This window comes from Galeopterus variegatus, unplaced genomic scaffold (assembly GCF_000696425.1).
Source record: "Galeopterus variegatus unplaced genomic scaffold, G_variegatus-3.0.2 Scaffold3411, whole genome shotgun sequence".
NCBI classification, from domain to species: Eukaryota; Metazoa; Chordata; class Mammalia; order Dermoptera; family Cynocephalidae; genus Galeopterus; species Galeopterus variegatus.
Window position 1 is genome coordinate 139,606 of NW_007729522.1, and position 16,130 is coordinate 155,735.

The 16,130-nt window shown below is 35.0% G+C and overlaps 1 protein-coding gene across 1 annotated transcript in view; it reads right to left on the minus strand.

The window, feature by feature from the left end:
• The window catches only part of LOC103600643 (serine/threonine-protein phosphatase 4 regulatory subunit 4-like), a 53,438-nt gene that overhangs the window by 3,749 nt on the left and 33,559 nt on the right, over positions 1-16,130 (minus strand). The window contains exon 3 of the mRNA XM_008584940.1: positions 12,461-12,563. Within this exon, the coding sequence (XP_008583162.1) occupies positions 12,461-12,563 (103 nt within the window). The remainder of the gene's footprint in view (positions 1-12,460; positions 12,564-16,130) is intronic.

A 16,130-nucleotide genomic window follows, 5' to 3' on the forward strand; every position in this document is an offset into this window, starting at 1 on the left:
GTGAGAGGGGTGTGGCTGAAACCCTCACCCCCAACCGCCCTGGCTCAGGAGAGCCTGGGGTACTTCCTGCAGCAGCTCAGTGGTAGTCGCTGGGCTGGTTGTGGGTATTGGGGGCGTGGCTAAGGCCTGAGGCCCCCCCACCCTCCTGACTGGTTGCAGGTGTTGGAGGCACGGCTGAGGCCCCCCCAGCCCTTCTTCCTCCCTGGCTTTGCAAGCCCAGAGGACTTCTGTTCCTTCTAGGTTTTGTAGGTGTTCTCTGGTGATATGAGACCTTTACTAGTTAATATCAAACTTTGTCTCTGGTTGCAGGTACTTTGTTTCTTCTTTCAGTTCTGTGTTGGATTATTTGCTGTTCCTAGCACTTCAACTCTGCACTGGAACTAATTTGTTGTCCTTTGCTTACTTCTAAAATGGGGGGACTTCCTGTGGGGACCAGCACTTGAGCTCTGTGGTTGAGCTAAATAGCTGCTTTGCTGCTGATTCCCTGGGGAAGGCTTTATGTGCAGCTCAGGTTTTAATGGTCAACTTTATAAGTATTCTGGGACTCCAGAGATCCAGTGCACCTGGGCTGTGTAGGAACTCTGGCTGGGCCTGAGTCTTTTCAGCAAACTGCACCCCCTGCAATTCTATATTACTCACCAGTCTCCACTGAGTGGTCCTGTGCTGATTGGAGGGCAGATCAGCTGTCTTTGCTGTGCCCCAGTGTTCTCCCGGTGGGCGTCTCTCTCCCACCACCCGTGCTCCAAACATTTCCATGGCACAGGCCTCTGAGTGGCTCCCTTTTTTCAGTTATTGTGGCTCCTTGCTCCTATGTGATTCCATGGGAACCCTATTCGTGGTCTTGCTGGCCTGGGGGCCACCAAGGCCCTCTTCTCCCCTGCCACCTTCAAGCAACTCCATCTGAAGGGCACAGCTACGGCTTTTGCCAGCTCCTGCTCGGTGCACTCACCAGCTCCAGCCTGGAAACAGCCGGGATTCTATACAGTCAGAGTGGTTCTTTCTCTCATTGTGGCTTCTCCTGCCTTCATGCACTCCGTAGGTCTCTCCTCCTCTTCCCCTGAGCTCTAGCAGCCCCAGCTTGGCTGTCATTGCTTTTTAATAGTTGTAAATTGGTTGATTTGTGGGGGAGAGTGACACTGGGGACCATCTATTCTGCCATCTTGACTGGAAGCCACCAAGAACACAAAGTTTAAATAAGAAGATACATCACAAGTGTTCTGGCAGAATATTTAATTCATGTACTGAATTATTCCTAACATATCATTAGAAAATAATCGATTGATCTGTGTGGACATGGGAATGATAACAAGGTATGATAGAGGGGTATATGAGTATGTAGAACCCATGCAGGTATATAAACAGAAACACTTTGGGGTTAATATTGTTCTAAGATTGAACCAAGAAGGAAAAACAAAAGGAAAGGTAATGTCCTCTTTCAGTAATGGCAGACTAGATAATTGTAATCAATTCTCCTGATAAGGATAATTTTAAAAGCTAGGCTAGATATAAAAATCACCCACATAAAAGCATATGGAAACTAACAAAGTAGTGAAAAATTATCCTTCCAAGACCTAAGGGACAATGGCAACCCAGAAAAGTGAGCATGTCATTTTGTGCCTGCTTTTCCCCTTGGGGTATCTGCCAATTCTAGAAGAGGGTCCTGTGAGATTGACAGCCCCTCTGTAATAGGTGTACGGGTAAATCCTGAAGTAGACTACAGAAGAGAGCAGCCCAACTTCTAATTATCCAATACCTGAAACTGGGTTAAGTAAGACTTTACTGCTAGTCAGTTAAGTGTCTGCCAGAAGAAAACAAATTCCTTTCTAAAGGAAGATATCACCATAGGCCCCAAATAATTTGTCAAATAAAAGATAAAGCCCCCAATCAATAATATCCAGGCACATGAAAAGATAAGATGAAGGAGAACCAGAAGAAACAACAGAAACTAGAAACACATCAAAAGGAGCTCCAAGCATTGGTGTTATCTGATACATACCTAGTTCAAGAGAATAAAAGATACAATTGAGAATTTCAACAGAAAATTCTAAGATACAATAAAAAAGGCATAGCAGATTCTAATAGGCTAAAAAGAAATTCTAGACCAGAAAACTATAATAATCAAAACCAAAATCAAGTTAAACACAGATGAATAGTGAACCAGAAGCTAGGTCAGGATAAAACACCCAAAATGAATCACAAAGAGAAAAAAGGATGGAATTGAAAGTAGATAAAAAACATAGAAGATAGTATGAAATGGTCTAATATATGTGAAATTTGAGTCTCAGAAGGACAAGAAAGAGAATAGGCAGGAGCACATTTGAAAAGATCATGTCTGAGAATTTTCCAAAACTAAGAAAATAAGCCACAGATTCAAAAAAGCTATAAACATAACTACATATTTCTAGAACTGTACATTTAGGAGTGTAAAATCCTATTCTATGGAGCAATGGAGCCAGATGCCTGAGCTCTTGAGATGAGAGACATGGGCCTCAAGCCCACCCCTGCCCACACAACGAGGCAAGCAACAGAACCAGCCACCAGGGTTCCTGAGACAGGAGCTGAGGGCCAGCCCCACGCTCTTGGCCACAACATCTTAGAATGTTCTTATTAGCCACATGTGTTTCTTTGGGTTGTGTAACTTATCTGCTCATGTCTTTCACCAAATTTCTGCTTAGATTTTTCTAATTCATTTTTAAGAGTTCTTTTTGCTTTAAGGATGTTTATCTTTGAGTGTTAAATTTGTTCCTTATCAACTGACTTTAAATTTAATTTGTGATGTTTTCCTTAAAAAAAAATAAGAAAAATAAAAATAAATAAAATTAACATGAAAAACATTTTCAGACCAACAAAAACTGAGATCATTCGTCACCAGTAGAAATGTATTGAAGAAAATACTAAATAAAGGCTATTCTTCAGGAAGAAAAATGATTCCAAATGGAAATACTACAGGTAACAAAAATAATAAATACATGAGTAAACCTAAATAAATATTGATTAGATAAAACAACAATATCTGTGAGTCTCGATATATATAAATAATTAAAACAATTGACAGCAATAATGCAAATCAGAAGAGGATTACATGGAGTTAACAGTTGTTAAGCTCTCGTATTATACAAGAAAAGGGTAAAAATATCAATGAACATGAAACTTTGAAAACATGTCTTTGTAGTAATGTCTAAGGTAACTAACAAAAGAAAAATAAAAGAGCATATAACTTCCAAGCTAACAGAAGAGGAGAAAAGTGGAATAATAAAGCTACTTAATCGAAAAAAAGTAACTAAATCAGAGAAAAAGGAACACAGAGCATTTGGCAAAAAGAAAAAGCAAATAGTAAGATAACATATGCAATTACATTAAATGTAAATGGGCAAAATGTTCTAATAAAAATAAAGTGTCAGATTGAATTAAAAAAGAAAACCAAATCATATTGTTTACAAAATAAAATCTAATATATTAGGATAAGCCACAGAATGGAAGAAGACATTTCAACACATAACAAATAAAGGTCATGGACCAGAATATATAAAGAGTATTATTCCACTGAATAAGTTATATCACAATTTATCCATCACCTGCTGATGAATATTTGGGTTGTTTTCAGTTTTGTCTATTATCAATAAAGCTGCAGTGAACATTCACATACAAGTCTTTATGTAAACATATGCTCCAATTTCTCTTAATCCTTAGGAGTGAAATGGCTGAGTGACACAGTAGATGTATGTTTAAATTTCTGAGAAGTCGTCAAACTGTTTTCCAAAGTGATTGTACCATTTTACATTCTCACCAGCAGTGTACAGAAGTGGCCAGATTCTTGCCAATACTTGGTATGGTCAGTTTCACTGTTGTTCAGGACAGATATTCTAACAGAATATTAGAATATTAGGTATGTATTGGATTTATTTGCATTTCTCTAGAGACTAATGGTGTTGAACATCTTTTCTTATGATTATTGGCCATCCACAAATCGCCTTTGTTAAAATGTCCTTCAGATTTTTGCCCCCTTTTTAAAAAAAATATTGGGTTGTTTTCATGAGTTTTGAGAGTTCTTTATGTATTCTGAACATGTCTTTTATCAGATATGTGACTTACAAATATTTTCTCCCATTCTGACTTGTCTTTTTCATTTTCCTAAGTGTCTTTTAAAGAATAGATCGAAGTTATCAAAATTTTCTTCAAAAGATCATTCTTTTTGTACCACACATACATGCCAAAGGGTTTTCCTCAATGTTCATGCTCCACCCTCAGCTTTTGGCAGGGGCTCTGTCGACACTGTTGTCCCTTCCCTAGTAGTTCTGCTGCTTATCACTACATGCGAGGCTAAGGGTGGACGTTAAGGATCCTCAGTTACCTTGGTTCAGCCACATTTTAAGCAGGGCCTTTGAAGCTGGGGCTCAGTAATGGGGCTTTTTCTGTGTTCCTGTCCTCTGACTTTGTATCTTGCGGAAGAGGTGGGAGGCTTTGGCAGGATCAAGTTTCTTGGCCCTTCCACACTGGTGGCAGACTTCTGCTTCCTATCAGTGTAGTGTCCCAAGACTAACATCTACTGCCCCTCTGATGAGATCAAAAAACTTATGCTTACCACCCTCTTTCTAGAAGTAATCCTGGCAGAGTGAGGGTTTCCTCTCTCTCTTTCAGAGGCAAGTGGGTTTTGCTTCTGCCACTCCCACAGAAGCAATGGATCTTCACTGGGCCCTAGAAGCATAAAGGTTCGCTACTCTCCCCAAGGGGCGTACACTTTTGCTTCATAAGGGAGAAAGTTCTGAGAAGTGGGCAAGTTGGTTCCTGTCTCTCAGCAGCAGCTAATTACCACCTCACCTGCATCACCACAGGGAATTCTCTGCAGTCTCCTGCCTTGTCCCCCAATCTTTCTCTTGGAGCAAATGATAGAAAACTGTGGAAAGAGCTTGAAAGTGAGTGCAAAGCTCCCTTGTGTCTAGTGCTCCAGGTTATTCTAAACTGATATAAACTGTGCCAGCCCACAATCAACCTTTAAAAATTTGCTAAAATCTTGGCTGATTTTTTCTAACCACCTTATGTGGTGGCCTCCTCTTCCTCCTATATTCTGCAAAAAGTAGGTGTCCCTGTGTCCCATCTTTCCTCAGAGAGGTTTCTTGCTCTTTGAATTCAGTTTACTTTGTTGCCTGGTGACCTTTTCTGATGTGCTCAAGAAAAGTTATGATTTTGTGGATTCTGTGAACAACCTATTGTTAGAATGGGAGTGATGTTTTCTTGCAGCTTTCTATAGACTAAGCTGAAGTGGAACTGACTGCTTTGTTTTAGAGCCCTGGAACTATTCCCTCTTACAAACTTAACTACACATTTAAACGAACATCAGAAGTTCCAGTTCCTTTGTATCTCAGGCAGGGTAAAAATAACAAATGACTAAATGACTAAGAAGCACATGTGAGAACACTGCTATATACTAGAATTTACCAAAAGGCAAATTTAAGATCAACTAGGGATATAAGCTTATATAACTCTTTCTAAATGCCCAGAAAAACTACATACTCAGTAAATGTTTCCATAAAACTTTTATTATTGTTGTGATTAGTAATGTCAATTTATTTTGTCCTTAAATACAAATAAATATAAGTAGACAGAAAATACATAACCTATGTTATTCTCAAACTGCATTGTGGTCAATGTACGGTACTTTTATTTTTAAGCTGTAAACCATAGAGGAAAGAGCAATTGGTTTCATCTGTTCATGCTCTCTAATTCCTTTGGATAATACTGCCTCTCTTTTTTTTCTTATTGAACTGGAAAAATAACATATAATTTTATGCTGCCTAAACCATAAAATTTCCTAGTGAGGTCAATTTTGACTCTGATAATTATCTTCCATCAACCTTACTTTTCAGGAAGTTTATTCCACTTTCTTCTTTACCTTCTTTCGTATCAGTGTCCTTAAATGTTTACCCTGTCAATAAAATACTATACTCTATTGTGGGTTTTTTATGGTCTGTAGGGCATCTGGAACATGATGTTCTGATTATTATGTATAACTGTGCCTTTCACAAAATCCTTCTGTTTTTCTCAGAACTTAACTTTTAGCTTATCTTGGAAAACATTTTCTACAGCAAGAAAAACAGGTACTTTTTTTCTGAGGTGCACACCAAAGAAGTAAGCAATTTGTATTGTTTGTTTACGCCTTTTAATTCCTTTAGTTAAGACTATTACTTTTTCTTGGTGAACTGTAAGAATAAATTATATAATTTCATGCTTCCTAGAAACCTCCCAACAAAATATCCATAGTCAAACACTGAATTGTTTAGGCCTAGATTTTCTCAATAGTAACATCATGTGGAGTTGTTACAGGATTTTTAAAAGGATATGTCTAAAGCATTAAGCACGGTGTCTGATCTACACATTATTACGGTTCATCCACTTAACTATGCTACTTGAAATAAGACTTTTAAAAAATAAAGTTCGGCTTTTTATTCACAGATATCTTTATTTACAAAATAAATGCTTAAACAAGATTTTTAAATCTATATTCAATAGATACAAAATACTATAATAAATAATCACATCAGGAGAAATTATAATTTTTTCTATTATTTCTATAAATGAAAATAAAGTCTTGAAAAATTAGCAAAAGTAGAACTAATCAATCTTTTCAAAATCAGAAGATTGCTAGGTCACATCCACTTGATTATTTGATCTCAAATAATCAAATTTCATATTAATTCATTATGTCTCTTTTATCCTTTCTGTATTATGTATCCCCTCCTTCTCCCCCCGTCCCCCCAACTCCCTGCTCCCAGCCCAAGAAAGGCCTCTCTAGGAATATAAATCAGCATTATACCACTCCAGTAATATTGTGTTTTTACTTATCCAAGAATGCTATCAGTGGATCTGACATTGTGCAATTGGTCTTTCAGGTAGATATTTATTATCTCAGAATAGTAAGTTCAATCAATGCTCATTTTTTAAAAAAATCTGAGTGACTATTCTTTGTCAGGTACTGTTCTAGGTTCTAGGGATACAGTGATAAGCCAGACTAAGATTCTGCCCTTATGGAAGGAAGGGAAAACACCAGTAGATGATGAAGTTAGAAAGCTAGATGGGGTTGCTTAAGGACATGGAAAGGAGTTTTATTCTATCTGAAATGCGAGGTTAAGTGTTATTTGTTTCCTGTGGCTGCTGTAACAAATTGCCACAAACTAAGTGTCTTAAAACAACAGGAATTTATTTTCTCATAGGTCTGGAGGCCAAAAGTCCTAAATCAGCATCACTTGGCTAAAATCAGTGTTGACAAGGCCACACTCCCTTTGGGGGTTCTAAGGTAGAATTTATTCCTTGCCTTTTTCACCTTCTGGTGGTTGCTCAGCTTCTGGCCACATCACTCCCATCTCTGCCTCCATCTTTACATTGCTTTCTTCTCCATATGTGTCAAATCTCTCTCTGCCTTCTTATAAATGCATATTTGAAGGCATTTAGGCCCCACCCAGATAATCCAGGATTATTTCAAGATCCTTAATTTAACCACACCTGTATAGACCCATTTTCCAAATAAGGCAACATTTACAGATTCCAGGGATTCAGGCCCAATATCTTTGGAGGGAACATTATTCTGCCTACCCCACCATGTAAACAATTTTCATGTAAGAGGGCAGTAAGATATGATAGATGCTTTTAAAAGATCTCTCTAGGTGAGTGCACTCTAGGAGACAAAGTGTAAGCAACAGATCCAGTGAGGAAGCTGTTGTCATAACCAGACAAGAGGTGACTAAGTCATGAGAAGTGAAATTACATATTATACATCTATTGTAGTCAAGATCAGCTAATGAGGAGACTGAGTTAGTTAAGAGGGAAAACTTAGGAGTCAGACTTCCAGTTCAAACCTAATTATACTTTTTGTCAGCTTTGTAACTTTGGGCAAGTTACTTAACTGAGTTGTTTCTTCCTATATCAAGTGACCATTATAGAACTGCCATGAGGATTCAGAAATAAAAATGTGTGAAATGTTTGACAGAGTACAGTGCATAGTAAGACCTCAATAAATACACACTATAGTTATTTTATCTTTGCCTGGCATTGTGTATTAATTTATGATACATATTTTGGTTACCAAGATATAAGTGAAAAAACAATGAAATGAATTTAATAACTCAACAAGTAGACTTTTTTTCTGTACTACATTATAAAGGAGTCACCTATGCTACATGGTGCAATTATATTATTACTATTTTAAATTTTATCAAGGACCACAGCATTTTAGAAATTTATCTTAACAATCAAATTCTTTCACTTCTAGATAACCAGAAGTTCAAGTCAAATATCAAAATCTAACATATAAGATTTCAATTTAACATATTGTGGAAAAATAATTAAAATTTAATAAAGACCACAGAAAAAAATTATTTCTTTTTCAAAAGATATCCTAGGGTTAAATCACATAACATAAATATATTATAACATTTATATATAAAAGTTTTTCCACATTTAGGGAATTTAAGTTGGAGGTCAAAATATTTCCTTTCTAGAGTTTTACTTATATTTAACCTTGAGATGACTGACTGACTGAATTGCACTATCATTCATTTTCCACTTTGGATACAATTTAGAAAGTAAACCGTGAAAATACTATGAATTAGCTCAATTCTAATCCTGTTTCTGCCATTTTATTTTTAACATTAAATTCTTTCATCTCTAAAACAGTGAAAATAGAAACATATTTTAAAAACCACTTTTTAGATAATACATTATTGTAAGGATGAAATGCAAATGCAATGAAACAAAAATATCATTGGTGAAATTTTATACTACTGTAGTGGATTGGATTATGTCCCCCCTAAACTTCCTTGAAGCTTGAATTGTGTTCCTCAAGTTTTATGTATTAGAAACTTAGCCCCCACCATGACTATTAAGAGGGTGGGAAATCCTATTACAGTAGTTGAAAGGTGGAGCCTTGAAGAGGTGATTAGATTGTAGAATGAATTAAAAACGGTGGTCAGGGGCAAGGTTCTGAGGGCTTTAAGAGAAGAGAGAGGAAACTGTCTCTCTCTCTCTCTGCCCTATCTCTGTTTTCTCTGCTTCCACCATCTTGCAATGTGAGACCACTGGGTCACTGTCGCCACCACCAGATGGACTTTGGACTTCCCAACCTCTGAAACTGTAAGCAATAAATTTCATTCTCTTTATAAATCACCCAGTTCCATGTATTCTGTTATAAGCAACACAGATTAATACAAATACATAAGGCCAGCAAAATCTCCAACGTCACCTATCTGATATTCTTTAAGGTAAAGACAAGGCAAAGAGTGAGCTCTAAAAGCTGCTTATATTACTGTTATAAATGTGGTAAGAATCTTCAGAATGATTAACTTTTTGCATAAAATAGTTATTATTCATATCTTTAAATTCTCTAAAAGTAAATCACTCATAGAAGACCAGTATTAGAAAGTACTCAAATTATTTTTCCTTATGGATTTAACAGACTGAACTAAGATACCGAAAATCAGCAAAACCATATATATGGACGTTCAAGCCAGAAATCTGGAAATCATCCCTCACTACCCAAATCTAATCCATTATGAAGTTCCATTCATTCTACTTCAATAAATGTATCTCAGATATGTCCAGGACTCTCTACTGTCCTAATTAGTTGTCCTAATCCAAGCCACCATTAAATAACACGAGGACCAATGCTGCAGCTTCCTAATTATACCACTCCAATCCACTCTCCATAACCAAAATGATCACTGTAAAATGTAAATGGCATTAAGTCATGCCCTACTTAAAGCCTTCAGTGGCTTTCCACTGTCCTAAGAATGAAAACTCTCACGTGCCCTATTACTGATCATTTGTCTAACCTCTTCTCAAGTCACACCCCAGCCCCATCCACTGGATGCCAACCACACTTGCCTCTCTCAGTTCCACCAAGCTCTTTCACCCTAGGGCTATAAGCTCCTCAAAGAGGCTTTCTTCGACCTCCCAATGCACACAGGTCTGCCCATCCCCCACCCCATTACTTTATTACTTTATCTCATTGTCTCCTGTTCTTTACACTTGGAGCCCTTATCACAATTTGCGGTTATACTGTTTTAGGGGTTTTTTTTTGGTGTACTTGTTTTTATGTCTGTTTTCCCCTCTGTACTGTAGCCTCCCAGAAGACGAGTTCCCTGTTTTGTTCACCTCTATTTTCCCAGTGCTTAGAACAGTGCCTGCTACACAGAAGTACCCTGTAAACATTTATAAATAAATGAGAACGCCATTATTACTAAATGCTCGCTTTTGGACACAAGATTGCTTTTCTAAAAAATTAAGAAATCACATCCATGGCAAAGGTGAATAAAGTGGCTACACAAGATTGTGTCATGGTTCTGTCACTGGAAAGTAACCACTTTCCAAGGCAAGAATTAAAGAAGGTGCTAACCAGGAAAACCAATAAGTCTTAATATTGGAATACAGTGCTTTTTTAAATGATTTGCACAAAAACATAGGTTTTGTAATTTGAAATGGGGTTGATTAAAGGTTTGGCTGCCTACATTGTATATTAAACTCTCTAAAAAGTCATTAACTATCGGAGTTTCCCCCATAAGTTCTTTCTCATTTGCTTCATTCTTCAGTATTTTTACAGAAAGTCAGAATCACACAGTACTCTGCTATACACGTTCTTTAATTGTCTTCTATATAGTCTTTAGGCCATCCTAATACAGAATCTAATCTGGGACTCTTCTTCCTTTTTCATATCTCTTTCAAACAGTACAGAACAAGATAAATGAGAATCCTAAATAAATGGTTGCTTCTTGATTAACTAAAGAAATGAAGGAAATGAAATCATTCAGCAATAAATAAAAGTTTTCTTAGTACATATTCATCAGTGTATACTTTGTCTCCATTTATTCAGTTAATCCTCTCTATCACAGATTAATTTTAATTACTTTAAAAGCTTATTAAAGTCATACATTCCATAACTCAGGTATACTTTATAGTTTAAGAACATACATTTGATTCTTTGTATAAATACACCATATATATATGAGTGTACATAATATTCTTTATACACTCCCATAAAATTAAGATTTCCTGGGAGTTACTACTTAATTATTACAAACCCATTATCAAATCAAAAGGATTTTAGCAAAATAATTAAGAGACATCTAAATGTCACTACTCTCTTTCATATTCTATTCTTGCATTATTAAACTTTGGACACCCAATATGCTCTCTGTGGACCAGATTTAGCCTGCTCTCAACACAGAGTTTGCGGCATGCTCACTATTTTTAGCTTTAAATTTGATTTGCTTATTTACATTAACTCCATAGCCACGAGAAGCTAAAAACACCTGTTCCTTTCTGCTACTGTTTAACTGGCACTTCCAGGTGTCCTGTTAACATGCTTAGGTCAGTTAATACCACTGAAGTTAAACACGAAAATAAACCTAGTCTGTGTAGGCTTAATTTCTTTGAAATAATGGCATGATTCTGGGAAAAACAGATATGAAAAAGCTTGATTCACTTTTGAATCATAAGCAGTGCCAAAATAAACATCATCTCAATTCACCATTGTAATCAGTAAAACAAATTCATATTGCCTGAATAGAAACGCAAGCATCTTGTGAAAATAAGACACATCCCTGATGGTAAATCATAACTAGAACCATGCTAGATAAGCCTAAAAATAAAACCCAAGGACACAGTAATAATTATGGTATTTTAAACACATATAAATTAAAAAGTATGAAAAAAGTTATAGGCAAACAGGTAGACAAAGCAAAATATACAAAATTCACTATTAACAAATATAATTTCCCTTAGTATGTAATCTCTCTGATTCCATTAGTCGGTAAGCTCCTGGAGCACACACAGACTATTGTCTGCTTTGTTAATTCAAGTTCTTATAAAGAACAGCACTTTGCACATAGGTGCAAATAATAATTATTAATTATTAAATATTTAATGTGATATATTAATCAATAAATATTAGGGGAAAGAAAGTGATATCAAATCAAACATTTTTGTTCATAGCAGGAAAACTAATTCTGAAGGAATTTAGGAAGCAATAAAATAAATATGAAACTAAAATTGTGATGGCCATAAATCAATCTTTATTTGAAGATTCTTCAGAAGTCAGCACAGGGTCATTATTAGGAATATCAGTTAAGTTATATTATTGATGTAGAAATATTATTAATATAGATTTAAGTCAACAGGATAGCAAATAACATACCTATGATTTTATAAAAATAATGAAGATTTTTTTGAGTTACTGAAAAGCTAACTTTATTAAAATGTCTCTACCGAAAAAATGACTAAAGAAATCATTTCAACTTAATTTCCCTAAACATTTCCATCATAATTCAAAATCTATATAATAATACTTCCTCCACTCAATTATTAGGTAAAAAATATCAGCCATACATAAAAGCTCCAAAAATTTTCCTAAACAACGACAACATGCTACTGAGAAAAAGATGGGAAATTCAAATCTTATTTCATAACAACTTACTCTAACTTTTGGCAAAACTCTCCGAAGTGTCTCAGCAGGATTCTGCCGCATCAAAAATGGAAGATTTGCGATCACACTTGTTCCTTGGATATCTTGACCAGCACTTAAAAAGAAAACACAAATTTAAAATTTATAATTATAAGCTGAATTCCTGGTTTACAATTATAAAAAGCATGGATTAATTTGAAAAATGACTACTTCAAATGATAAACACATTTCCAATAAAGGCTTAAATATAAAAATAAAACCAGAACTAAATTTTCATTAAGTAAATATTATAACAAATACATGAAGATATTAATTATGTTTGTACAAAACAATTGTCTACTTATATTCATGCCATTTGGGGGTGTGGGGCGGTGGCTGACTGGTAAGGGGATCCAAACCTTTGACCTTGGGGTTACAAGGCAGTACTCTAACCAACTGAGCCAACCAGCCAGCCCTATATACATGTCTTAAGTCTAAAAGTCTTGAGACTTTTACAAAATACTTACTTTAAATTTCTACCTCATGTTTTTTCTGTGACCTGCCAGTATGTTGTATTTATAAAAAAATATATAAATAGTAAAACTGTATTGTGGTAAAATATAAATAATCATAGTAACAGGAACAGCAATAAAATCAACTACAGCAAAATCATACAACAATTTTGTTTTGGTACAATGAAATTACTTGTTGCATTAGACTGGCTCCATGAGTTGCCAGAAACTTCTTAAAGATACACTCAGTACTCTTAAAGATAAGTAGAATATATTTATAAAATACCTTTTTGACATAACGCTCATTTAGGTTTTACTCAGATAATCTCAGTGATAATCCAGTGTCCCAAACACCACAGAAAAAGTGCTCAGATTCTTCTGAAAAATTGTTTCCATAAACTTCAAAAAATTCTTTATTTTTAAGATATAAACTAAGTGAAATAAGTTTTGCAGATACTTAAGATATATATCAAAAAGATACTAGTAAATGTGCCACTGCATCAGAGGGAAATTCTATCTATTCTTAACTGATATCAATTTAAATATTAATTGCTGATGACATATTTACTTATTTACTTAACTAAAATTGTTTGTACTTAGTTATTCAAATGTAACTATTTATACTTATTGTACATAAGACCTCAATATGTTTTAAAGAGTTTTTTAAAAGTAATATATTTTTGCTTCAGAGTTTTATAAAGTCTGTTAATAAGAGACATATTCTGATTCTAAATGAAGCTGCCCTGTTGTGAAAAAAGGCTTTTTTCTGTTGCAGTATGGTAGGCTATGAAATATAGGGCACTGTAATCATTCTACTATTTTCGCCACTAAGTGTATCCTTTTACTGACAAAATCCAGAAGGAAAAAAAAAGAGAAGGGTGTGCAATAGGCAACCCATGCCAAGATGGGCAGAGGATCAAAAAAAGAAAAATCAAAGTTGCATATATAAGTACTACCAGTAGTCAGTTGAATGGTGGCACCCTAAAGATATGTCCACGTCCTAATTAATCCTGGAACCTGTAAATGTCATCTTAATTTTTAAAAGGTTCTTGAGATGAAGAGATCATCCTGGATTATGCAAGTAGGCTCTAAATCCAATAACAAGTGACCTTAAAAGAGACACTCAGAAGTGAAGACAGACAAAATAAGGAGGAAGCAATTTAACCATGGACACAGAGATACGAGTGATGCAGCCACAAGTCATGGAATGCTGACAACCACCAGAAGGTGGAAGAGACAAAGAATGGATTCTCCCCTAGAGCCCTGTTGACAACTTGATTTTAGACTTCTGGTCTGCAGAATTGTGAGAAAATAAATGTCTGTTGTTTTAAGCCATCCAGTTTAAAAGAAAGAGAAAAGAATTATCTGAAAAAGCAATGTTTAATATGACAATGCCTGGCCCAGAGTGAAAGTTTAGTAAATATCTCTTGAAAGGATAAATGAATATATAACAAGCTGGATGAATGAATGTCAGTAATATTCAGTATTAAGCATTCAGTGAATTTTATTCACTAACTTACAATTAAGGGGGAAAACTATGACCTCTAATACCTTGTAGATGTGAATACTAAATATTTCACAGGGCAAAAAAAAAAAAAAAAGAGAGAAAACACAAAACATAAATAAAATGGCAGACTGTAGCCCTAAAATATCAACAGTTACATTAAAAACAAGTAGTCTAATTACAACAATTAAAAGGCAGGGATTAGCAGGATGGATTAAAATCCATGCCTAACTACATGCAATCTACAAGAAACCCACCTCAAATATAACAATATTAGCAGGTTGAAAGTAAAGGATGGAAAATTATATATCATGGAAACGTGAATCAAAAGATGCAGGAGTAGCTATATTAATATCAGTTAAAGCAAACCTCAGAGAAAAAAATCACAAATAGGGATATTACATAATAATAAAAGAGACAATACACCAAGAGACATAGCAATCCTAAATGTCTATACACAAAACAGGATTGCAAAATATGTGAAGCAAAAACTGATAGAACTGAGAGAAAAAAATAGGCAAATACACAGATACAGGTGGAGATTTCAATACTCATCTCTCAACAACTAGTAGAACAACTGTAGAGAAAGTCAGAAAGGATGTAGCAGGGGAGGGAACTTCCTAAATCATTTGATGAAGCTAATAATACCCCAATATCAAAACCAGGCAAAGATTAAAAAATAAATAAACAAAACTGTGGAGCAATATCCCTCATGAATACAGATGCAAAAATCCTTAATAAAATATTAGCAAATGAGACACAGTAATATATAGAAAGAAAAATTATAAATCATGACAAAATGGGGTTTATTCGAGGGATGCAAAGCTAGTTCAATATTAAAAATCAGTGTAATCCATTACAGTAACTGACTACAGAAAAAGAGAATCACATGATCATATCAATGCAGGAAAAAAACTGACAAAAATCAACATATGAACACTGAAATTACAAATTCAAGATCATTTATAATCACTCAAAAAAAAAATCCTAACAACATGTGGACAGGACTTGTATGCTTAAAATTACATAATGTTGATGAAAGAAATCAAAGGAGATCTACACAACTAGAGAGACATGCTACACTTGTGCACTGGGAAATTCAGCATGGTAAACATGTCAATTCTCCCCAAATTGGTATACAGGTTTTACAAATTCCTATAAAAATCCTATTAAGACTTTTGGGAGACATAGATAATATTTTTCTAAAATTTATATGGAAAAGCAAACAAACGAGAATAGCTAAAAACAATTTTGAAAAGAAAAATAAAGTGGGAGAAATCTATCCACCCAATTTTATAGTTATCATAACCAAGACTACATAGTATTGATGCAGGGACAGACACATAAATCAATAGAACATAAGAAAAAACCCAGAAATAGACCTCCACAAATATGCTCTACTAATTTTTGGCAATGGTGCAAAGGCAATTCAATGGAGAAAAGACAGCCTATTCAACAAATGGTGCTGGAACAACTAGACATCCATAGACAAAAAAAGAAAAAAAGATGAACCTTGATCTAAGCCTCACACTAACTCAGATTTAAATGTAAAACATAAAACTATAATACTTTTAGGAAAAACATAAGAGAATATCTTCTAGATCTAGAGCTAGTTAAAGAGTTCTTAAACTTAACACCAAAAGAATGATCCTTAAAAGGAAATTCAATAAACTGAATTTGTCAAATT